Genomic DNA, 20,795 nt, shown 5'->3' on the forward strand with positions numbered 1-20,795 from the left:
CTTACTTTTTTAAAAAAAGAAAAACTTAAAGTTGGATTTCAGCCTCATGCTATAAACAAAAATAAATCCCAAGCATACTACATGCAACTATAAAAAGTTAAATCCTAGAAAAAAAATGTAGAAAGTGACATTGGTCATTTAGGGGTTTATAAGACTCCTCCAGCCAAGACAGGAAACAGAACTAGGAAAGAAAATATAAGCATATTTGAACCAATGAGCATTAAAATATATTCAGTGGCAACAAACACCATAATCTAAATCATTTAGAAAGACTAAGATAAAGAAAAGTATCTGTGATCCATAAGATAAAGTATATGATATGTTCTTACAGTATGATCTTATAATGTGCTCTTACAAATTATTAAGACAGAAGACATAATAGAAATATGAGTAAATGATATGAAAAAATGCTAGTTAAATTTTACCTAGCATTAAAATAATAATGAAATGTCACTATTAAAATACCTTCTGTGGGTGGGCATGAATGGGAAGAGGGTCTCTTTAAACTGCTGGAGGGACTGTGAATTACGTTACCATTTTTATGACAGTTATCTGGTAATATTTATATAACAATATTTTATAAGGGAGAAATCAAACCTTTAATGGATTTAACTGGGGTTTTTTTTGAAAGCTGAGAGCACTGCTATCCAACAGAAAATACAAGTCACAAATGCTAACCACATATGTAATTTTAATTTTGTAACAGCTACATTTCAAAAATAAAAACAGGTAAAATTAATTATAGTAATATATTTAATTTAATCCAGTAAGTGCAATATATTTAATCCATATAAAATGTAATCCATATAAAATGTAATCCATATAAAAATGACTGAGAGATTTTATATTCTACTTTTTTGTACTAAATCTTTGAAAACTAGTGTGCGTGTGTTTGTTTTTTGCGGTACGCAGGCCTCTCACTGTTGTGGCCTCTCCCGTTGCGAAGCACAGGCTCTGGACGCGCAGGCTCAGCGGCCATGGCTCACGGGCCCAGCCGCTCCGCGGCATGTGGGATCTTCCTGGACAGGAGCACGAACCTGCGTCCCCTGCATCGGCAGGCGGACTCTCAACCACTGCGCAACCAGGGAAGCCCTCTTTTTTTTTTTTTTTTAGTGTGTGTTTTTAGATTTCCAGCATACCTCAGTTTGAACCAGCTGTATTTCAAGTGCTCAAGAGCCACCTTATCTAGTGTATACAGTGTTAGGCAGCATGGTTCAGTGTTTTTTGCCCATCAGCAGACAGAAGGTATGTAAGATTTCACTGATCTGACATCATAGAACAAATCTGCATTCTACACCCTTGTCAGGGAATGCAATTTTGAGCTCACTGTCATTTATTATCAAAATCTTCTATGACACAACTAACATGTAACAAGAACTGTCAAAATTTATAACTATACCAACCTGCTTGAATGTGCTTTTATTTAGCAACATTCAGTTATGTGGATTCGGACAGGAAGAATACAATTGGATAGACTTATGTAGGGTTGCTGTTTTATCAAGCAGGTATGACAAAAAGAGGTGGGTGAGAGTTGAAGCATATGCAAAGATATGATTGTAATAGTGATGCATTGATTCCAATTTGGATAAAAAGGACGGGATGATCAACAAAAAATAAAGCTATGGAATAATCTAGCATTGAAACAAAGTTTCTATGAAATATGAAAAGTTTTAGAAACAAAGTTTCTAAAGAAATATGTTATTTTCCATTAACATTGATGCTTAGGGAGAGAAGGAGGTGGGGAGAGGGAAAAGGAATGAAGGAGGAGAAGGAAGGGGAGGAGAGGAGGAGGAAGAAGCACTCTGGAAACATGGAAAAAGAGAAGGAAAGAAGTAAGAGAAAAAATGAAACAGAATATTTAAACACATAAGAAAATCTATACATTAAAATGTGTTCCTAATGGAATTTATGGAACTTGTCTTTGAAAGTTTTCACAGGAAAAAATCCCCTTTGGTGTAGTGCTATTAGCTTTTGAGTACAAATAAATCATTATAGCAGCACAGATCTTAAAACAAAAAAATAAATACATAAATAAAATTCTTTCCTTGGCCCACATCTCCTGCAGTGGCTACTTCCTTTCTACACTCTGGCAGCCACGCTTTAAAAAGTTGTCTACATGGCGTGCACATCCTCATCTACCTTCACCCTTCAACTCTCATCCCCTCTACTAAGGCTACTTACTTCTCTCTCTAAGGTCATCTTAAGTTTCATGGTGCCAGATCCATTGGCTAAATTTCAGTCCTCAATTTACCTGACCTATTCAAAGAATCTGAGTCAGTTCACCATTCTTGCCTTCCCCAAACATTTTATTCTTGAATTCTTGCCGTTTTACTCTTATTTTCCTCCTTTTCTCTTTAGCCTCTCCTCAATCATATTGGGTAACTCCTCTCGCTCTATCAACGCTTTAAATGTTTGCTTTACGTGGTTCTTTATCCTGGGTCATCTTTTCTTTCTACTCTAAACTCTTTTTTTTTCTGTTATCTTATTACTGATGCAGTTTTAAAGACTGTATTTTCCCCAACTTTATATCTCCAGCCTGAACTGCCTTTCTGAGCTCCAGATCATAATATCAAATGTTTACTTGACATCGCTACTTGAATATTTCCCAGATATCCCAAATATAATATACGCAAAATTGAAATTGGATGTTCTCATGCCCTTACCGTTTCCTCCTGCTCTTTCCATCTTTTCCATTGGAGTAAACGACAGCTTTATGACCCTCCAAGTTTTCCATGCCACAAACCTAAGATTGATTCTTCACATCTCTTTCCCCCTCAGGTTCTATATCTCCTACTATACCACAAAAAGTATGTAAGTAATAGTTCTTAATAAACATGTCCACTTCTCCCTATATTTTACTGGTTGATAAACTCCTAATTGTTCAAAACCTTTCCATTGTCGACCTCTTCCAATTTGTTGTACCAAAAGCAGGTTACATGATCTTTTTTTTTTAGGTTATAAATTCTCTTTTTATTTTCACCTTCATTGATTTAGAAGGTGATTCAGAAGAAGAATAGCCTTTCATGTGATCTTCTAAAAACCAAAATCTAGTGATGTCATGCTTCTGTTTTAAAACTCTTCAATAGCTACTCATTATATTTACTTAGGGGACTTTGCTCACAGATTTATGTAATTTAGTTTCCGTTTACTTTTCCAGCTTCTTCTTCTGCAACTCTCCCCGTGGCTCATTATAAGACTGTGAATGTACCCTTGTCAAAACTTGAAAATCTTTTATCATTGTGAGCCTAATTCCTTCATCTACATCACTATACTTAATTGATCACACCTGAACTTCATTAATTTGTGCCTATCTCCCCAGTTTGGTAAGAGCACACTGAATTTAATCTTGTTTTCCAAGATGATCATTAACCCCATTATTAACATATCATCTGTAACCTAATGAGGATACTAAACTTTCTACTCTATTACTAAAAAAATATCTTAATCAAGGACCAATCTCTGAAGTACAATGCTGATTACACTGCTCCAGATTGATATTAATCCACTGACAGTGTGTATAAAGTTTTCACAATTGCCTGTCAGTGATGCTATTTTTCATCAAATGCCGGGGGATTGCGATAATAGTCAGTAAATTATGCTGCTTTTGTATCTTCTCTTCCTTTTTTACCAAGATAAATGTCATAAGCATCCTCTCTGTGTGCCTCAATTTCAATACATTTTAAAAATTTGTCAGAAACAGTATGCTGTAAATTTTTCAGATAAATAAAAACAGAAATAACAAAACAAAAAGTCTATTGCTAAATTTTATAATTAACATAATTCTGTAACTATAGTACGTAATGCAAAACTCTAGACTTCTTAACAGTGCTTAATTCTTATAATATTAACCTTTGAATGAAGTATTTCCTTACCAACTATAGAGACTTCAAGTTTAGAGACAAAAATAGCTGCATGCAGTTTCTTCAAATATCAACAATAAAGCCAGAAAACTCCAAATATTCTTATCTAGAGGAACACAAGACTTACTCATAAGGCACCCTACTTTCAGCACATAAAAGGAATAGACCTAATTCTCAGATTGTTTAACTTTCAATGGAAGATGCATAGAAGACATCACTTTAACAATAATAACAACTTTCTAAAAGAGAAGAAGCTTATGTGAACAGGAGTGGCAGTGTTTGAGAAATAAAGTTATTCTAACCCAAACTCTTTTTTTTCCTCCAAAGAAGAGAAGCTCATTCAAATTAGTCCATGTAAAGAGAAGGTCATTGCAAGGACGCCACAGGCATTTCATGAACAGACAATATCAGAACAAGTGCAGCTGGGTCTTACTTGGTCTGGAAATGGGAAGTCAGAAACTAAAACTCTTCCCTTTGTCTTTCAGTGCTCCTTAATTCTCTCTTCTCATCTTCTTTCTAATTATCCACCTTGCACATGAGTCAACTAGCTGTCAGCCTCTACTGTATATCATCAAACATCGACCTTCCACCGACAACAGTCTCATTATCTCTTGTTTGAAAGAAGGGCTTGGTTGAGCCCAACAAACCTTTAAATGTGTGTGCCAGACAACACACATCACCGGTCATTCAGCAGTCCATGGACTGGCTGCCTTTGAATCAAGTGCCTATTCTTGGCCAAAGTAACTGTTTCTGGAATCTGGGCTGTCCACGGTTCTACCCATTTTACATAGGTATGGATGGACAGGATATGATAAAGGAAGGGTCCTCTGGTCTACAGAGAAGTGCCTGGAGTAGTGAAAGTTCTAAACTCTTACTGAAAAGTAATGAGGAAATTAAGGAAATTATCTCCTTAATTGAAATCAAAGTAGATTTTTGCTTCAGTTTTATCTCACTCACTTTCCCAACTGTGATCCAATAGTTCACGAATTGTATTAAAACTGTAGTTGTCTCCTGAGATTTTTTAATTACATGGGTCTACTAAATCTAAATAAAATGTGATTGGCCAATGTAGAAAATATATAAATTTTAGGGATTCTTCACACAGCCACAAGAAATACTCTACAACAGTGGTTCCCCCAAACTTTTTGGCACCAGCGACCGGTTTCGTGGAAGGCAATTTTTCTGCTGGCTGGGTGGGGGGCAGGGTGGTCCAGGCGGTAATGCGAGCGATGGGGAGCGGCAGTGAAGTGTCCCCTTGCTCCCCTCCTGCTGTGCGGCCCAGTTCCTAACAGGCTGCAGACCACTAACGGTCCACGGCCTGGGGGTTGGGGAGCCCTGCTCTACAATGTGTCATTCCAGTTCCATGATTTTATAGAATCCTACCACTTTGATATGATTTGTTTCTCCATATCTTTGATGTTGGTGCTTCACCCTCCACCCCAAACCCTAAAACAAAAATTACACGTTTTTTTAGGAAATGAAAGAACACAATGAATTATTAAATGTTTTCATATGATTATATGGAACAATATAACTTCCTGTCCAAAGTAGGTGCTAATCCTCTGATGCTCTCAACTATCAAGGTAATGTGATATCCATATATTATGAATTCAAAGTAGAAACGTAATAAATGGTAGCTATTAAAAGAAGGCCAAAATTTCAAGTGGTCTGACACTATGTTTTCTTCTGAAAGTTAGACATGATCCTAAGGATAAATTCAAACAAAAAGGGAATGAGGATATTGATCCCGACCAAAGGATGAAGTTTACACCTCAGCGTAGATCATGACCAAACGAAATCAGGCAAATGAAATTCCAAGTCAGGAACTGTTCTTACACTTTTCAGTATGTCTTCCTTATAAAATGGAACACATAAATCATGAAGCAATGAGAATTACTAATATGGAAAAGAGGTACAGGAGCTTAAAAGAAAGGAAAATATGGCACATGGTTAATATGATAAAACAAAACTTATTTTAATAAACTGGAGCAAAGAAAATCTTATAAAAGACCACAAGGCAATGATGAATTACTTCTCATGATTACAAAGGGAAGTGGTCTTTCTGGATTATCTCAATTTGGAGCACTTGGAAGCAACAATGATATTTCTGTTCAGTGGTAAAGGTCTAAAAGGCTCATTATTTTTCTCTGAGTCAAAAATAAATACAGGAGGGTATAAGTCCATACAATATCTGTTATTTTCACCACCTGGACTATTTCAGTGTCTGCAGTAAAACTTAGATACCATTCTTTACATTTAAAACAGGAAAGAATTACAAGGCCATATAATAACTTATTTTTAAATAATAACTTCCAGAATGTTTGTCCTTCCTATTCTTATTTCATAGTTGTCTCCAAAATTACTATAAGATATTCTATAATTTATAAAGAAAGTAATAAAATAGCAGCTGTAACTTAGATGATCGGGTAAAAGCCATTTAAATTCTCAAAACATGTGATTTATATTTGGCAGGAATGATATTCTTTACATTGGATTTTTTTTTAACCCAACAGTAAATATTTTGGCAAAATAGATCTTCCATCTTCTTATAATTTGATGAAGTATCCCACAATTTTATGTTTGATGCTTATTTTTTTCATATACATTTATTTTTTTTAATTGGGTCACAATTGGTACTCTGTGATATGGGGAAATAAAACACACTCTCATTTTGTCCTCTTAAATTCCCGCTTTATTCTTTCCTGTAACTGCCCTAGTTTAAACCCTTTTAATCCATCTATCCTTAGTTATTCTCATTGTGGATTCCTTCTTTTTCTCCTCTCAGAACTATTAACCACACTATTTCCCCAAGATTATGACAATATCTTACTACAGAAGTCACACTCCCAAATTTTTTTAGTGTGGGAGTTTGATGGCTTCATTCTTTTAAGTTTTTCCCCAAGTCACCATGAGGCAGCTTCTCAATAAGAACTCTATCTTTTACATGTAAATATGACACTACTGACCAATGACCAAGGAAGTAAAACTAACACGTATCAAGCAATTACTCTTTGCTATGGCACCCTGAAAAGCACTTCACATGCATTTTCTCCTTTAATCCTCAAAAACATTCTTTCAAATAAATGTTGCTTTGTACCCACTTTTGCTTTTTTAATGGACCAGTTGGGATAATGACAGATTGATTGATTTATCCAAGATCGCAAAGCAGATATGCAATGAAGCTGGACTGAAGCAGTCTGAGCCCAGAGGCCATCATAAGTAGGGTATGATCACCTAAAGCACATGTTCAGATACATGTGGCAAGAAAGGTCCCTCTGCTACCCCAAGTACGATGCCCAGTAGGCTGTTGTGTACGCCTGAAATCCTAAGCAAGTAAATATTACAGAATTATCCCATATTAAAGTAAAAAGGCCCTGAGAGAGCTACCTCTCTTTAAAATCTCAGCATAAGTAAGCTTATCTCAGAACCTTTCTCGCTGGTCTGAAGAAAGCAAGTTTTACCAGCCACTAGAGTTAAATAGGGTATTTCCCTGGTAGGAGAAATATACCTTGTTGGCTATGTTGGAAGACTGTAGTTAGAGTAAAGAGCTTCAAATCTTCAAGAACTTTAGGACACAAAGGAAAGACCTAGACAAACCATGTTTCTCACAAGCAAAGATGCAGTCCATCAGACCACAGTTTTCAGAATGTTAATGTTCAACATTTAGAAAGTTAACATATTAAGATGTGAGACGACAGATGCTTTCTGCTTTTAACCTAACAACTGATCTCTCTCTTCATCAGAGGCATCAAATAATATTAATAAAAAATACAGGGCTTCCCTGGTGGCACAGTGGTTGAGAGTCTGCCTGCCAATGCAGGGGACATGGGTTCAAGCCCTGGTCTGGGAAGATCCCACATGCCGTGGAGCAACTGGCTCCGTGAGCCACAATTACTGAGCCTGCGCGTCTGGAGCCTGTGCTCTGCAGCAAGAGAGGCCGCAATAGTGAGAGGCCCGCGCACCGCGATGAGGAGTGGCCCCCACTTGCCGCAACTAGAGAAAGCCCTCGCACAGAAACGAAGACCCAACACAGCCATAAATAAATAAAAATTTAAAAAAAAAAAAAAAAAAAAAACAAAAACTACGAGGTAGGGAGCAATCTGTGCTTTAATAAACAGTCCTTATTGAAGGTAGCAGTTTAAATTTAAACAATCATTAGTTTTGGAATAAAACAAGGAAGGAACTTCTCTTTTGGACATTAGTGGACAGTATCTAGTTAAACATAAAGCCAGAAAATAAAGTCTAAGTGGAATTTTCACCACTGTGCACCATTTTCACACTGTCTTAGTTCTGGGCATCATATCTTTTCTGCTTCCATTAAAGGACAAGTTGGACACTCAAAGATTTCTCTGATGGCAGTAAACACAAGATATTGTCATTACAAATACACAATACACCTAATGCTAGACATATAATCTTCATAGGCATGAAACTGTATTTACCACTTTAAACTGTGTTTGCCCATTTTACACTCATATCACTACACAAGTCTTGGGGGTGGGCAGGTAAAGATTGTTGGTGAAATGATGAACAGGATCTTCAAATAGTTATTGGTTATGGGACTGTGGGCAAATCACTCCCTGAGTCTCAGTTTTCTCATGTCTAAAATGAGGCAGTTGGACTAACTGACCCTTAATGTGTCACATTAAGCCAAAGTCTAAGATGCTGTGGAGACACTTGCCCAAAGCAGAGACAGAGGTCACACGGAAAGGTATCCATTTTTTAAAAAAGGATTAATCAGAAATAGTTCTTTTAGAATACTTTTCATATCTAGGAATGACATGGGTTAATAACAAAAAGATAGCTCAGTATAAGAAAAGTGTCATTACCTGAGCCAAATGAGGAGACAAATGAAGCAAGTAATAAATACCATATTGGAAGGACCAAAGGAGATGGGGGGAAACGCATGGGAGGAACAGGAATACTCAGGATGAGACAAAAGTTGGTTCACATCACTCCAGCATTATTCACAATAGCAAATACCTCAAAGTATTACTTGAGTATTAAGTGAAATAATAGTCATGTTCTGGCTAAAGTGCTCCATCTAGAAGTTTGAAACAAATTGTAGCTGATTCTATTTAACTAAATTGTTCAGTTGAAATTACAAAAGAGCTAACCTACTCAAGGTTCAAAAGACAAGGCTGGTTTATTTACTGAACCAAGCACAGATGCAGTCGATCAGACCAGTTTTCAGAATAATGTTTAACATTTAGAAAGTTAACGTATTAAGATATAATTCCTTTCTTGCCATTTCCATTGCCACAAATACCCCCATTTTAACTGAAAAGCAGTCTTTTAAAATTTATATATGAAAAAAAACACTTGCCAAGAGAAACAGCTAAAGCCATAATTTCATTACTTAACAAAATGCTAATAAGCTATGAGAAACTCCATTCAGCAAATTAATAGAATTTCACTCAGATTTTCTTATCGCACATCTCAGTGTGAACATCTCCAGGAATCTTAATATCCAAGTGAAGCCTTTTCTTTTTCATTTTCAAAACTGAACACTTTTTATAATCAGTGTACAATTCACAAATGCATTTGACATACTTCAAAAAGGAATGAAAATAAGTGCCTTAACTTATGTTTGACCCGTAAATGCATTTATGTATTCAACCAAACGGACTGCTTTTCCTTTCAACAAGTTAAGAAAATCTGTGTTTCTAGGAGTTTTTACAGAAAGTAACCTGTCTGATTAGTAGGGCACAGGCCAAATTTACCGGATTGGATTTTGGGAGACCCGGCAGGTAAACGGGCGATGCTACCAAAGGGCAGGTTTGTCATGTTGACAAAAGTTTTAGGCTGATGCATAACTATAAAACACGTTCCAAGCTGATTTTAGAAACTAGAGGAGCCTGTCCCGGGTGCTCGGGAAAGTTCCAGCTACTCAGAAGCTGCGGCACCGGCGGTGGCACGCCGCCCAGACTCAAGGAGCGCTCCCACCGCGTCGCGTCCCAATTCCCCCGGCAAGGAGCCCCCGACAGAAGCCGGCTGCGTGGCGGAGCGGCAGCCGTGGTCCCGCGGCCTCGAGGCGCACAGTCTCCGCGGGACCCCGGGGCGGGCTGGCCTCCTTCCAGCCGCCCGGCCGCGCGCACACCCACCTCGGGGCGCTGGGCCGCCTGCGGGCCATTCCCGACTCCCGCCCGCCCGGCCCGGCGCTGCTGGCAGCATCGCGGCTGCTGAAGCCCGGGCGCCTGGACGGTGCCCGCCGAGCCCGGCCTCTCCCGGTCTGAGGTTCTCCGCGAGCTGGTCTCAGGCCCCCAACCGTCCTCAGCCCGCTTCCCACCGCGGCGGCTGCGGCCGAGGTCCCGGAAACGCAGCCCCGGGGCGCGGGCCTCAGGGCGAGGGCTCGCCACGCTGGGCGCCCCGCGGAAGTGAAACTGCTCAAGGGCTTGCTCGGGCCTCCTTTTTAGGACGCTTTGGTTTCTCCTAACACTCTCTGGTCCTGTTCCCGCCTCATCTTTTCACTCAGGACATTTTTTGAGCTAGGTTACCTGTTCCTGTAGCCCTTCTTGTCCCATTCAAGGGCTTCCACGATGCTTCCACTTCCAGGAACAGGGATACTAGAAGTAGACACTTGCTGGAAAAGGGGACTAAGAGATATAGACATACAGATATGGATGTATCAGTAAAGGTATAAAGATGTAGATGCAGATATATATAGTTGGTTTTTTTGTTTGTTTGGAGGGTTTTTTGGGTTGGTTCACTGTTTGTTTCTGATATTGCATTTTGCCCAGAAATTTTAAGCTAGAGCCATAAATTATAAAATGATTTTTAAATCCTAAAAAATTATTTCCTATTCCTGCTCCCAGTCAGAACCGGGCCTAGTAAAAAAAATAATAAGTTATGGATCTAAATAGGTCCTTTGTTTGTTTGTTTGCTTTAAAGACTGTGAAATACTCAAGAGTTTCCCCCAGAGCCTTAAAATAAATGTCCCTTGTTCTCTAAAGGATCTCTAAATTACTAATTTACGTTCTGATGTTAAAAATATTTTTGAAGATCAATTTGAAGTTTTGGTAATCGTTCACGCCTAAATGTCCCTCTCCCTCTTTTTAGGAAAAAAAACCTAGGAGGGAGGCTTGTGTAGCAATTATTTATCTCACAAAGTCTTTTTTAGAAAATCAACTGTCAAAGTATCAAAATGTTAAACTTTTCTTTCACATAACTGTACTTTTTTACATTTTATACCATAATGAAGTAAACTTGGAGAAATGTCAGCAAATTTTGAAAACTATTATAGGTATCTTTATCCGCTTTCCAATTGTTCCTTTAACCTCATTATTAACTTTAAGTTGATTTCCTGTATTTGAAATAATGGAGCAAAAGATATTATCTAATTTATGAAATAATATCATATTGACAAGTTTACTGTCTTCTACAAACGCCTGTTTACCAACAGACTGCATTACAATAAGGTAAAGACAGAGGGTTTGGATTGCAGGGTGCGTATAAACTCTTGGTCAAGAGTTCCAGGAATTCAGTTCTCAGGAAAGCTAAGTCTTCTTAAACCAATCCATTGGGGAGACAATGCCCTAAGTGATGTATCTTCTCCACAAAAGATACTGTGACAAAGATTTTTGTTTTGTTTTGTTTTGGTTTTTTTTGCGGTTGCGGCCTCTCCCATTGCAGAGCACAGGCTCCGGACGCGCAGGCTCAGCGGCCATGGCTCACGGGCCCAGCCGCTCCGCAACACGTGGGATCTTCCCAGACCGGGACACAAACCCATGTCCCCTGCGTCGGCAGGCGGACTCTCAACCACTGCGCCACCAGGGAAGCCCTGACAAAGATTTTGAGGAGAAAGTGATATACACATTCCAGCTCCCGCTCCCCTGTTAAGTGTCCACATCTTCAAAGGCATCCCAGTTTGTTCTACAGAAATACACAATGCTCATTCCCCCCCAGCACACAAAGATTTGCAAAGAAGGATAGTCTTTAGATAGCAAACTGTATCTGTCACATGTCTGAAGAACCCCGGACTGGAAGTCAGAAGGCTGCGGATGCCATCTTGACTCTCCACCTCACTATCTGGGCAACCGGGGCAATTCTCAATATTTGTGAGCCTTGCATAATCTCAGCTAAATGAGGAAATTGGAATAATTATATTTGAGTCTCTGCCAGCTATACAATTTTATGACGCTGTCTCCTCTGATACACATAGAAGACTTACAGTACATAGGATAATTAAGTATGTTTTCAGATGCTCACTTCCACAATTTATACCCATATGATCCTGGTAAAATAAAAACAAAAATGTGTTTAAAATTATGGGCTGTTTTTTAAAACTACTTCATTGGTTAAGACTTTGTGCTAGAAAATCTTTAAAAATCTACTAAAGTTCAAAAATTATTCTAGGTTTGTTTTTGTTTCAGGTACGGAATGAGAACATAGCTCTTGTTCAAAGGTTATGAGGTAACAGTTTAGCCCCTTTACTTATTCGTTCACTCTTGTTTTATTAATGTTGCTGTTAACAGCTACTCTGTTTTGTTTTAAGTATTCTATGTGCCAAGCACTATGTAAGCATTTCACAGTGTTCCTGTCATTTGGTTCTCAAAACAATGTGGTATTAACTATATTTTACAAATGAGGAATCTGGGTTTTAAAAGTTTTAAGTGGCAGAGCTGGAATTCAATCCCAGATCTGACCCTATAGCCTTCCCTCTTAGTTAGAAGCCTTCTCTTCCTTTTAAGGTCACATAAAGTTATTGCTAAAAATTACATGGACATCATAGGCAAGGTTATACATATACATATCAAAAAATTGCTTTTGTTTTCCTACTCACTTTCCCACAGAGCAAAAATCTCATAGAAATGAGCATCTATCTCCTTAAAAATAGGCATGAACCGTACTCATAATTCATTACAACATTGGCACTATTGGTTGAGACTATGTAGACATTGTTTTCACAAAGAAAAGAAAATGTGTGGAGATGACACACACAGAGGCCGTGACCTAAGTCTTACATGTATTCTAACTTTGCTTGTGCATTTACAAAAAGATATTTTAGAAATGTTTTCACTCATTTTGGTCTTGTTTCTTAGTGTCAAACACAACTTTAGTCACAGTTGACTTTATTTTCCCCCTACTTTCTCCCCTAAGGAAATGATACTGTCTGAAATGCTGGGTTATCTCTTGGTTCACACTTGTTCTCAGGGAAGAGGCACTTAGTAATTCTCACACTGAGATGCTTTTTCAGGCAGAATGCTACCAGCAGTGTATAATAGCAGGTTTCTGATTTTTCCTCTATTATACAATGACAAAAAATGCTAGCCACAGTTGGTTTCTAGTTTCTCAATATATCAAACTCTTGGATCTATTGATTTTCTTCCCTTGCATTCTTTTTCTCTAGCAGCATATTGACAGCCTCAGTATTATTACTCTACTCGGAAGAAATTATAAGGGTCTCACACTGACGCTATGTTCCAGTAACTGGATGTCTGAGGCTGTTTTGACTGTTGCCCTGTTGCAATTGCAGTGGCTGATTTCTTGTGCCCTTGCAGACTGGATGCTTTTGCTAATTCTGCTGGTTTTATTTCTACTTTTAGATTCTGGATCCCTTTAAAGAACAAAACAGGTTCTTTCCTAATGCAGCAAACTATTGTAAAAGTGAAAGAGTACTTTGCTTCTTCATGGCTATTTACTATTGGAGAATTTTCCTCTCGAAGGACATGTCCAGATCTTTAGACACTGAATTATATTATTCTTATAGAGTGTTATTATACATCTTATTTTCTAGTTCAAAACTAGATCAAATACTAGGAAGGTACGAAGGAATTTCTTAGCAATAATACTTTCTTTGTTGTTGCTGCTGGGAGGCTTTCTTCATTTTCTTATCCTTCCTCACATTTAACTGACTTCTTTCATACTAATCTAATTGTGTGATGGGCCCCCTAAAGATGTCCACATATGAATCCCCAGAACCTGTGTATTTATTACCTTACATTCCATGGAAGGTGGAATTAAGTTAAGGACATTGAGATGGGAAGAGTAGCCTGGATTACCCAGGTGAGCCAATGTAATTACACGAGCACTTATAAGATGGAAGCAGGAAAGTCAGAGAAGAGACAGGATGAGGAAGCAGAGATTGGAGTAAAATATGCTTTGAATAACGTGAGGAAGGGGCCACAAGCCAAGGAATGTAGGTCTCCTCCAGAAGCTGGAAAAGACAAGGAAATAGATTCCCCTACAGAGACTCCAAAAGGAACCAGCTCTGCTGACACCTGTCTTTGAGCCCAGTGAGACGGATTTTGAACTTCTGACCTCCCAAACTGTGGGATAATAAATTAGTGTTGTTTTAAGCTACTAAGTTTTTGGTAGTTTGTTAGAGTAGCAACAGAAAGCTGACACCAACCTACGGCGATAAATTGAGTGTTTGGAGACATTCATTAATAAGGAAAAAATTTTACATTCTTCTAAATGAACACATATTAAAGAATATACAATTCCCTTTAGCATTAATTTGCTAAGTCCCTATGGAATAATATTTCACTGTTAATTGGTGGATGTGGTAGCTCTTTGATATGCCTTCCTGCAGGGCTGTTTGCATCATGTACTTGGTTCTTCTCTTGGTTGTGTAGATGTGCTGAATCTTCACTTTTCTGTTCAATTGAGGATGCCTTGTGGAACTAATCAAGTTGTTTTCTGCTTGTACCATAGCTGATACCACCACACCCACTGCCACCCATCCTCACCCCTGCCTGTGCTAACAAGTGAAAGTGAGTTTGCTGGAACGGAGCTTGATTACTATATCTGAGTTTTAAGAAACAATACTATAAAATGTTTAAATGTAAAAAAATCTAAAATTCTCTATTTCTCTTTTTGCTTGTTTTGGCTTTCTTTGAGAACTCTGATAATTTGCTTCTGTATTTACCCTATAATTATTGATTAGATAAGGTTTTCAGTCCCACTCCATACCCTACTTATAATGTTTTCCTTAGCACCTAACTCACCACAGGTCTCTCAATAGCTGAATCTGTTAGCTTCAATCTACAGGATCGATAAAAGGAGACACTGCTCTTCACATTTTCATTATTCACTTATTTATTCATTTATTAAGTCATTCAAAGAGATTTTTGTAAGTGCTTATCATATCCAAGATACAGTGCTGGACACTGGACATACACTGATGAAAAGATACAGCCCTTGCTTCCAAAAACTCTGCCTTCTAGATATTGTGCTTCAGTTTTTGTGGAGAGTTGTATCAGATAAAGTAATACTAAATGGTTCTATAGTAATTGAAAAATAACTTTGGACAACTGGATGGGTCAAGGATATTCTTGTAAGCAATGTGATTATTGGGGCAGTTTCCATTATAAATAAATCATAGTAAAGAAACATTGAATTTGGGAGTTTGGAACTAGAAGACAACAACAGGAAGTGGTTTGGAAGCAAATTTCAACAGGAAGAGAAGCAAAGATAATGTTTCAGCCAATGGTGTAACTAGTTATTAGTGTGCTTAGGGCAGGTTCTAATAATTGTGCCCCTTGACACCGTCCAAAAATTAGAAGAGCATATAGAAGGTATTTCCCACATCTACCACACAATTTCAAAAGGCAGTGAATAGCCTGTTAACAGTTTAGAAAAGAAGATAATGCAGACAGTTATTTGAGGGAAGTGAAGTAAGTTTCCTGCTAAAGTCCCTATCATCTTGGATTATGATGTGAAAAGCAAGTCATTGCAATCAATGTCTGAAACACTCATTCAGAGAAGAAAAAGCAGTTAACATAACTGACTCTACAAAGAGCTAAAAAGGGATATCAGAACAGAAAATGGCATTTTATGGTGAGAATTCTCACTAAAAAATTGAGTTTTCATTTTCCAAAAGCAAATAACAGAAATGTTGGTGCCATGAAACCAATACCAAGAGAATTGTAGGTCTTCTGAGAGTTCATTTTGCTCCTTTCCTGTGGCTAGTGCATTCCCCACCTCCCGAGAGACCAGCTGTGTGGTCCCAATTCATCTTTTTAAGAGGACAGCCATGGAGGACTTCTGCCCTCATGAGTCATCTGAGATTTCAGGACAGAGGGCTCTCAATGTCACAGGCTCTACATTCTCTTGCTAGACCTCAAGTAGAGTTCATGGATCCCAAGCCTTTGAGAATAGCTATGGGAAATCTCAGGCCATCATTATTGGGATCAATGAAAAATATTTCTTCATTAAGATCTCCTGGAATCAAAAACATCATGTATGCTTTTGAAGGGAAGAGAAGACATTATGAAGGGGTGATTTCTTTGACTCTAGGTCAAATATACATAGGAGAGGGATGTTGAAAACTATATTGAGAGAAGATAGATAAGAGTTTAAGTCACGGATATAGCTACCTCCCTGGAGGCTGCTTGAATAGCCACAGAAACAGAGGAAGTTAGGGGTATGATAGATTTGTCTAATGGCTAGAGATGTGAATGGGAGAGCACTTTGAAAACTTTTGCAGAGGGATCTAAGAAATATATTTAGTCTTGTGCCACTGCAAATATTTTGCATAAGTTTTCTTACATTTGTTTCCTACTGAAAAAAAAACTGCCTTTTATTTTGGAAATTACTGAAAGTAACACTGCAAGTAACTCAAATAGAAGAAAATAAATTTAAAAATTTAAGATTAAAAATAAAAGTTATTTTTTACTCTATAAATACATACTGAGCATTTTCTATGTGTATAATATTCTAATAATGATATATAAATGATGGACATTTCATATGCTAAAGTATATAATTCATAAAAGTATCCTAATAGTATAATAATTAAGTTAACAAAAATTCAACTTAAAAATAAAAGATTTTTGTTTTATAGGCACAATGAATACTTGTCATGAAATAGCACTTAGGAATTTGAAAAAAAAGTGAATATTCAAAATAATTATGATGATTATCCAGTCAGTCAGCAACTATATATTGAGTTACCTACTATGTGTCATAATTTCTATTCTTAGAGTGTGTTTCATAAGACAAATAATAGAAATTGTAATAAAGTATAGAGTATTCCAACATTATAACAGAGAAGATATATTATTATAGAGCAGGCACTGGGTTATTTGGGATATTTAGAAGATTAGGGCATGCATAGGAAGGTTAGCTTAGCCTTACAGTGAGTAAAACTCTCCCTGAGGATCAATTATCCCCAGGCCTGACCAATTTAAAATAATTAAAATATAATCTCAAAGGTAAGCTCAATTCAGGAAAAGGCAAGGGCTCCTTGGTGCACTGAAACTATTTTCACAAGTGAATTCCAACCTACACCAAAACAAACAAAAAATTATAATAGATCAGTAAAGCTACTGTACCATAGAGCTAAATATGTCACTTTTTTTCTAAATCTACTGTAACTTATTCATTATTATAATACCTTTAGCAAGTGGTAAATTTTTTTCAGTCTTCTCTTGAAACTCTGAATGAAGTGGACAGGTACCAGCAGTGTTGATAGTTGCCTCTTTTATACCTTTCATACTTAGTAAAATGGGATCTGATTTCAGTGACTAACTGGTAGAATGCAATTTATCTTGCCACCAAGTTCTTTTTTCATCAAAAATACTGCCTTAAAGAAGAAAGAGTGAAGCTACATATGAGGTAGGCGTGTTATTTGTTTTCACCCTTTGCAGAAGTACATATTACACAAGGGTATGGTGGTTCCCTCCCACACAAGAAAACCACTGAGAATGGTCTAGTAGGAGTCTCTTAGGATGCTTTCTATTCCCTGGAGGAGACCTAGCTACCTAATTCCTATTCACACACAAGGGGAGAAGAGATCCACTGTCTGATATGTGTCCCAGCGAACTAGAAATCACAATACAGATCAGTCAAAGACTTGTGGCCACTTCGTGACTCTGAAATAGGCTCCTTAGTGAACTCACCTACGGTACAGATTAACCCTGATTTAACCATTACACCTGTCTGTCAGAAGCTAAAGGGGATTCCCTCCTTGGGCTTAAGAGTGGATTCGCCTATAAACCTGATTATATGATCTGACAGAATGGACTACACCTTCCTGTGACTTGCTGTCCCCTGTGCTTATTCTCATTTTTACCATAAAAACACTTATACAGTTTATTCTTACTGATTTTAATAGAGCCTTCCTATAATAAAATGTAAGCCCCTCAAAGGATCTTATTCATTTTTCCATCCCTAGGGCTATCATAGTTCTAAGCATAGAATAGGTGACTGATGATATAAAAATTAATGTGTTTGCTGAATTAATTACTGTGAGAACTATTCGAAACACACAGTTGAACAAGAAGGGTCCCAGGTCTCAAAGAGCTTACAGCCTAATGAAGAAGGCAGATATGTAAACTAATGATAATTTAATTCACAAAGAAGTAAGCCCTAAATAAAGCTGCAAACAAATTGTTTAAGCCCGAAATGGAAGAGGTGGTTAAATATCATTAGGGAGACTTCTGAGCAAAGCAAGTTTTGGGGTTTGGCGCAGTAAGATTGGGGTTTATTTCCACAGGCAGCTTATTTCCACAAAGAGATGAGAGAGGTACAATGAGGGAGCAGCTGTGAGTTATTTCTAAACTTTGGACTTTTATTATTTAAACAGCTTCACTGCTGGTAGCACGGTTTAAGGTTTTATCGGAAGTCATGTATTAGCCTGAACTCTTTTGTATGCACGTGATAGAATCCCAGCCCAAATCAGGTTATGTAAAATGGGACATTTTAACAGATCATGTGACCAAACTGTGGGAAGAGGAGTGGTGTACCTGGGCCTTGCGGAAAACTGAAATAAGGGACTGTTCTCTCTCCCTCTACTTCTTTTCTCTTATTGTAGAATAGCTGCCTCGAAATGCTGAAAACCTGCTCAGCTGAGGCAAAATGAGTAGGCTTGAGAGTTGCTCTCTGGTATCAAGTTTAGAAAATCATGATCAAATGTTCACAGCAGCATTATCCATAAGAGTCAAAAAGTGGAAACAATCCAAATGTCCATCAACTGATGAATGGATTAGAAAAAGGTGGTATAACATACAATGGAATATTACCCTGCAATATAAAGAATGAAGTACTCATACATACTATAACAGGGAATCATTATGTCAAGTTAAAGAAGCCACTCGCCAAAGACCACATGCTGTTATCATTCTATTTATATGGAATGTCCAGAATAGGCAAGTCCTTAGGGACAAAAAGTAGATTAGTGATTGCCAAGGGGCTGGGGTTAGGGGCAGATGGAGAGTGAACGCTGAGCCCAGGGGTTTTTTTTCAGGGTGACGTAAATTATCCTAAAATTAGATATTGGAAGTGATTGTGGGACTCTGTGAATATACTAATAATGACTGGATTATACTCTTCAAAAGGGTGAATTTTATGGTATGTGAATTGTATCTCAATAAACCTATTATAAAAAATTCATAAAGAAGGGCTTTAATTGAATTAAATTTATTCCAGACCTAAATTAATTCCAGAGCTAATCTTTGCAGTTAGGGAGGGAGATGTGGAGCGTGCTGAGTCAGCTTCCTGAGGTCAGGTGCTTGAGATCATCAACAATAGTTGGAGGAGGAGTTAGGATATGTTAAAAGAGGGTCACACAAATTCAGAGCACATGGTTGGATTAGAAAAAACCATTTCCCAGGAAAAGGTAGACATTATTCCCAGAAGGAGGAAAGAAGGGATGTGGGTAGATTAAAAAATAAATGTCTACTATAAAAGATCAGCTTGAAAAACCTAGTGACTTTAGCAGTTGGCCCAGTTACTGCATGCGGTGGCATACACTTCTTAATTCTGTGGCACTCACCGCTCAACCTCTGGGAGTATGGGCTAAGGACAACTCACAACTGTGCTCTCTCCAGAAACTGCCCTTGGCAAAAAGAAGTTGCCTTGCTCAAGGTTACTCATCTTGCCTACAAGACAACCTGTATCCAGGAGTACAATAGCTCCGGTGGAAGTTCAATGTGGAAGTGCAAGGGCTGGACTCCTTACCCAAGTGGGAAAACTTTGGACGGTCATCTAGCATGAGAACTCCCCGAAGTATGGCCTGAGGTCTCTGCTGCAACTGCTTCTTTGTTCAGCTTCTTCTTTTGCCCAGTCGTACTTCCCTTACCACTTGCATGTATTGTTCCTAAGACTATTTCTCAAAAACCTCCTGCATGTAAATATCACAATGTATTCCCCAGAGAACCTGTGACAGTTGGTACCAGGAATGGCCCTAGGAAGCAGACCTAAAAGTAAAATTTGGAGCTGGATCTCACTCCAGGCCTGAGGACATCATCACTGGCACCGAGAGCTCCTGGCATGTGGTTTCAATGTAATTGCTAATTTTTGTTTTCAGTGAACTGGGACAGGATGCCAGTGGAAAGGATGAGTTGATGAGTACAATACCTCAGGCACATGAGAGGTTTGGAAAAAATAGTAATGATAAGGACTATGGAATTGGATAGCTGTAGAAAGAGCCATTGGTGCATTGAAGGAAGAAAACGAAGGCTGAGGCTGATTGATCACCAATATAAAACAAATTGTGAAAGACAGACGGCCTCCCAGGCAGCATATAAAGAATAAAGAGATTCTCATCTGCTGTACCTGAAGGTCAGAGAAGGCTTAGGATCAGGGCCAACACTTGATTTTATGAGTAGCAGAACTCCAGAGAAGGTTGAATTCTCAATCCCAACAAGTCTGCTATGCCAAGATCAGGGCTCTAATTGGGAAGGAATGGACCCTGAAACTTGAGATGGTGATAGCTGAGTCCCTGGGTTGATGCATCTAGAAAATTTTAATCTCTGGATTCCTCTGAACTCTCTGTGCCCAGAGAAGTACAGCACTTCCTCCTTGCTTGACAATAATACACAAGCTTGTGCCTTAAAAGGTAAGATCCCTTCTCATGTTTCATCTCCACTCCTCTCTTGGCCACCATATTAATAAGCAGGGTCTAGCTACAACATAACCAGGTAAAGGGAGAGGTGGGCCCCCTAAAGGAAGAAAGGGTCTGTAAGTCAAAGGAGTTGGAAGACCTAGCCA

At 38.2% G+C, this 20,795-nt stretch overlaps 1 protein-coding gene across 1 annotated transcript in view; it reads right to left on the reverse strand.

Moving 5' to 3' along the window:
- Positions 1-17,378, reverse strand: part of BANK1 (B cell scaffold protein with ankyrin repeats 1) — a 310,241-nt gene extending 292,863 nt beyond the window's left edge. Inside the window, 1 exon segment of the mRNA XM_032632810.1 lies at positions 17,200-17,378. Within this exon segment, the coding sequence (XP_032488701.1) occupies positions 17,200-17,299 (100 nt within the window). The 5' untranslated portion in view covers positions 17,300-17,378.
- Positions 17,379-20,795: the final 3,417 nt, after the last annotated feature.

Source organism: Phocoena sinus, chromosome 5 (genome assembly GCF_008692025.1).
Source record: "Phocoena sinus isolate mPhoSin1 chromosome 5, mPhoSin1.pri, whole genome shotgun sequence".
NCBI lineage: Eukaryota > Metazoa > Chordata > Mammalia > Artiodactyla > Phocoenidae > Phocoena > Phocoena sinus.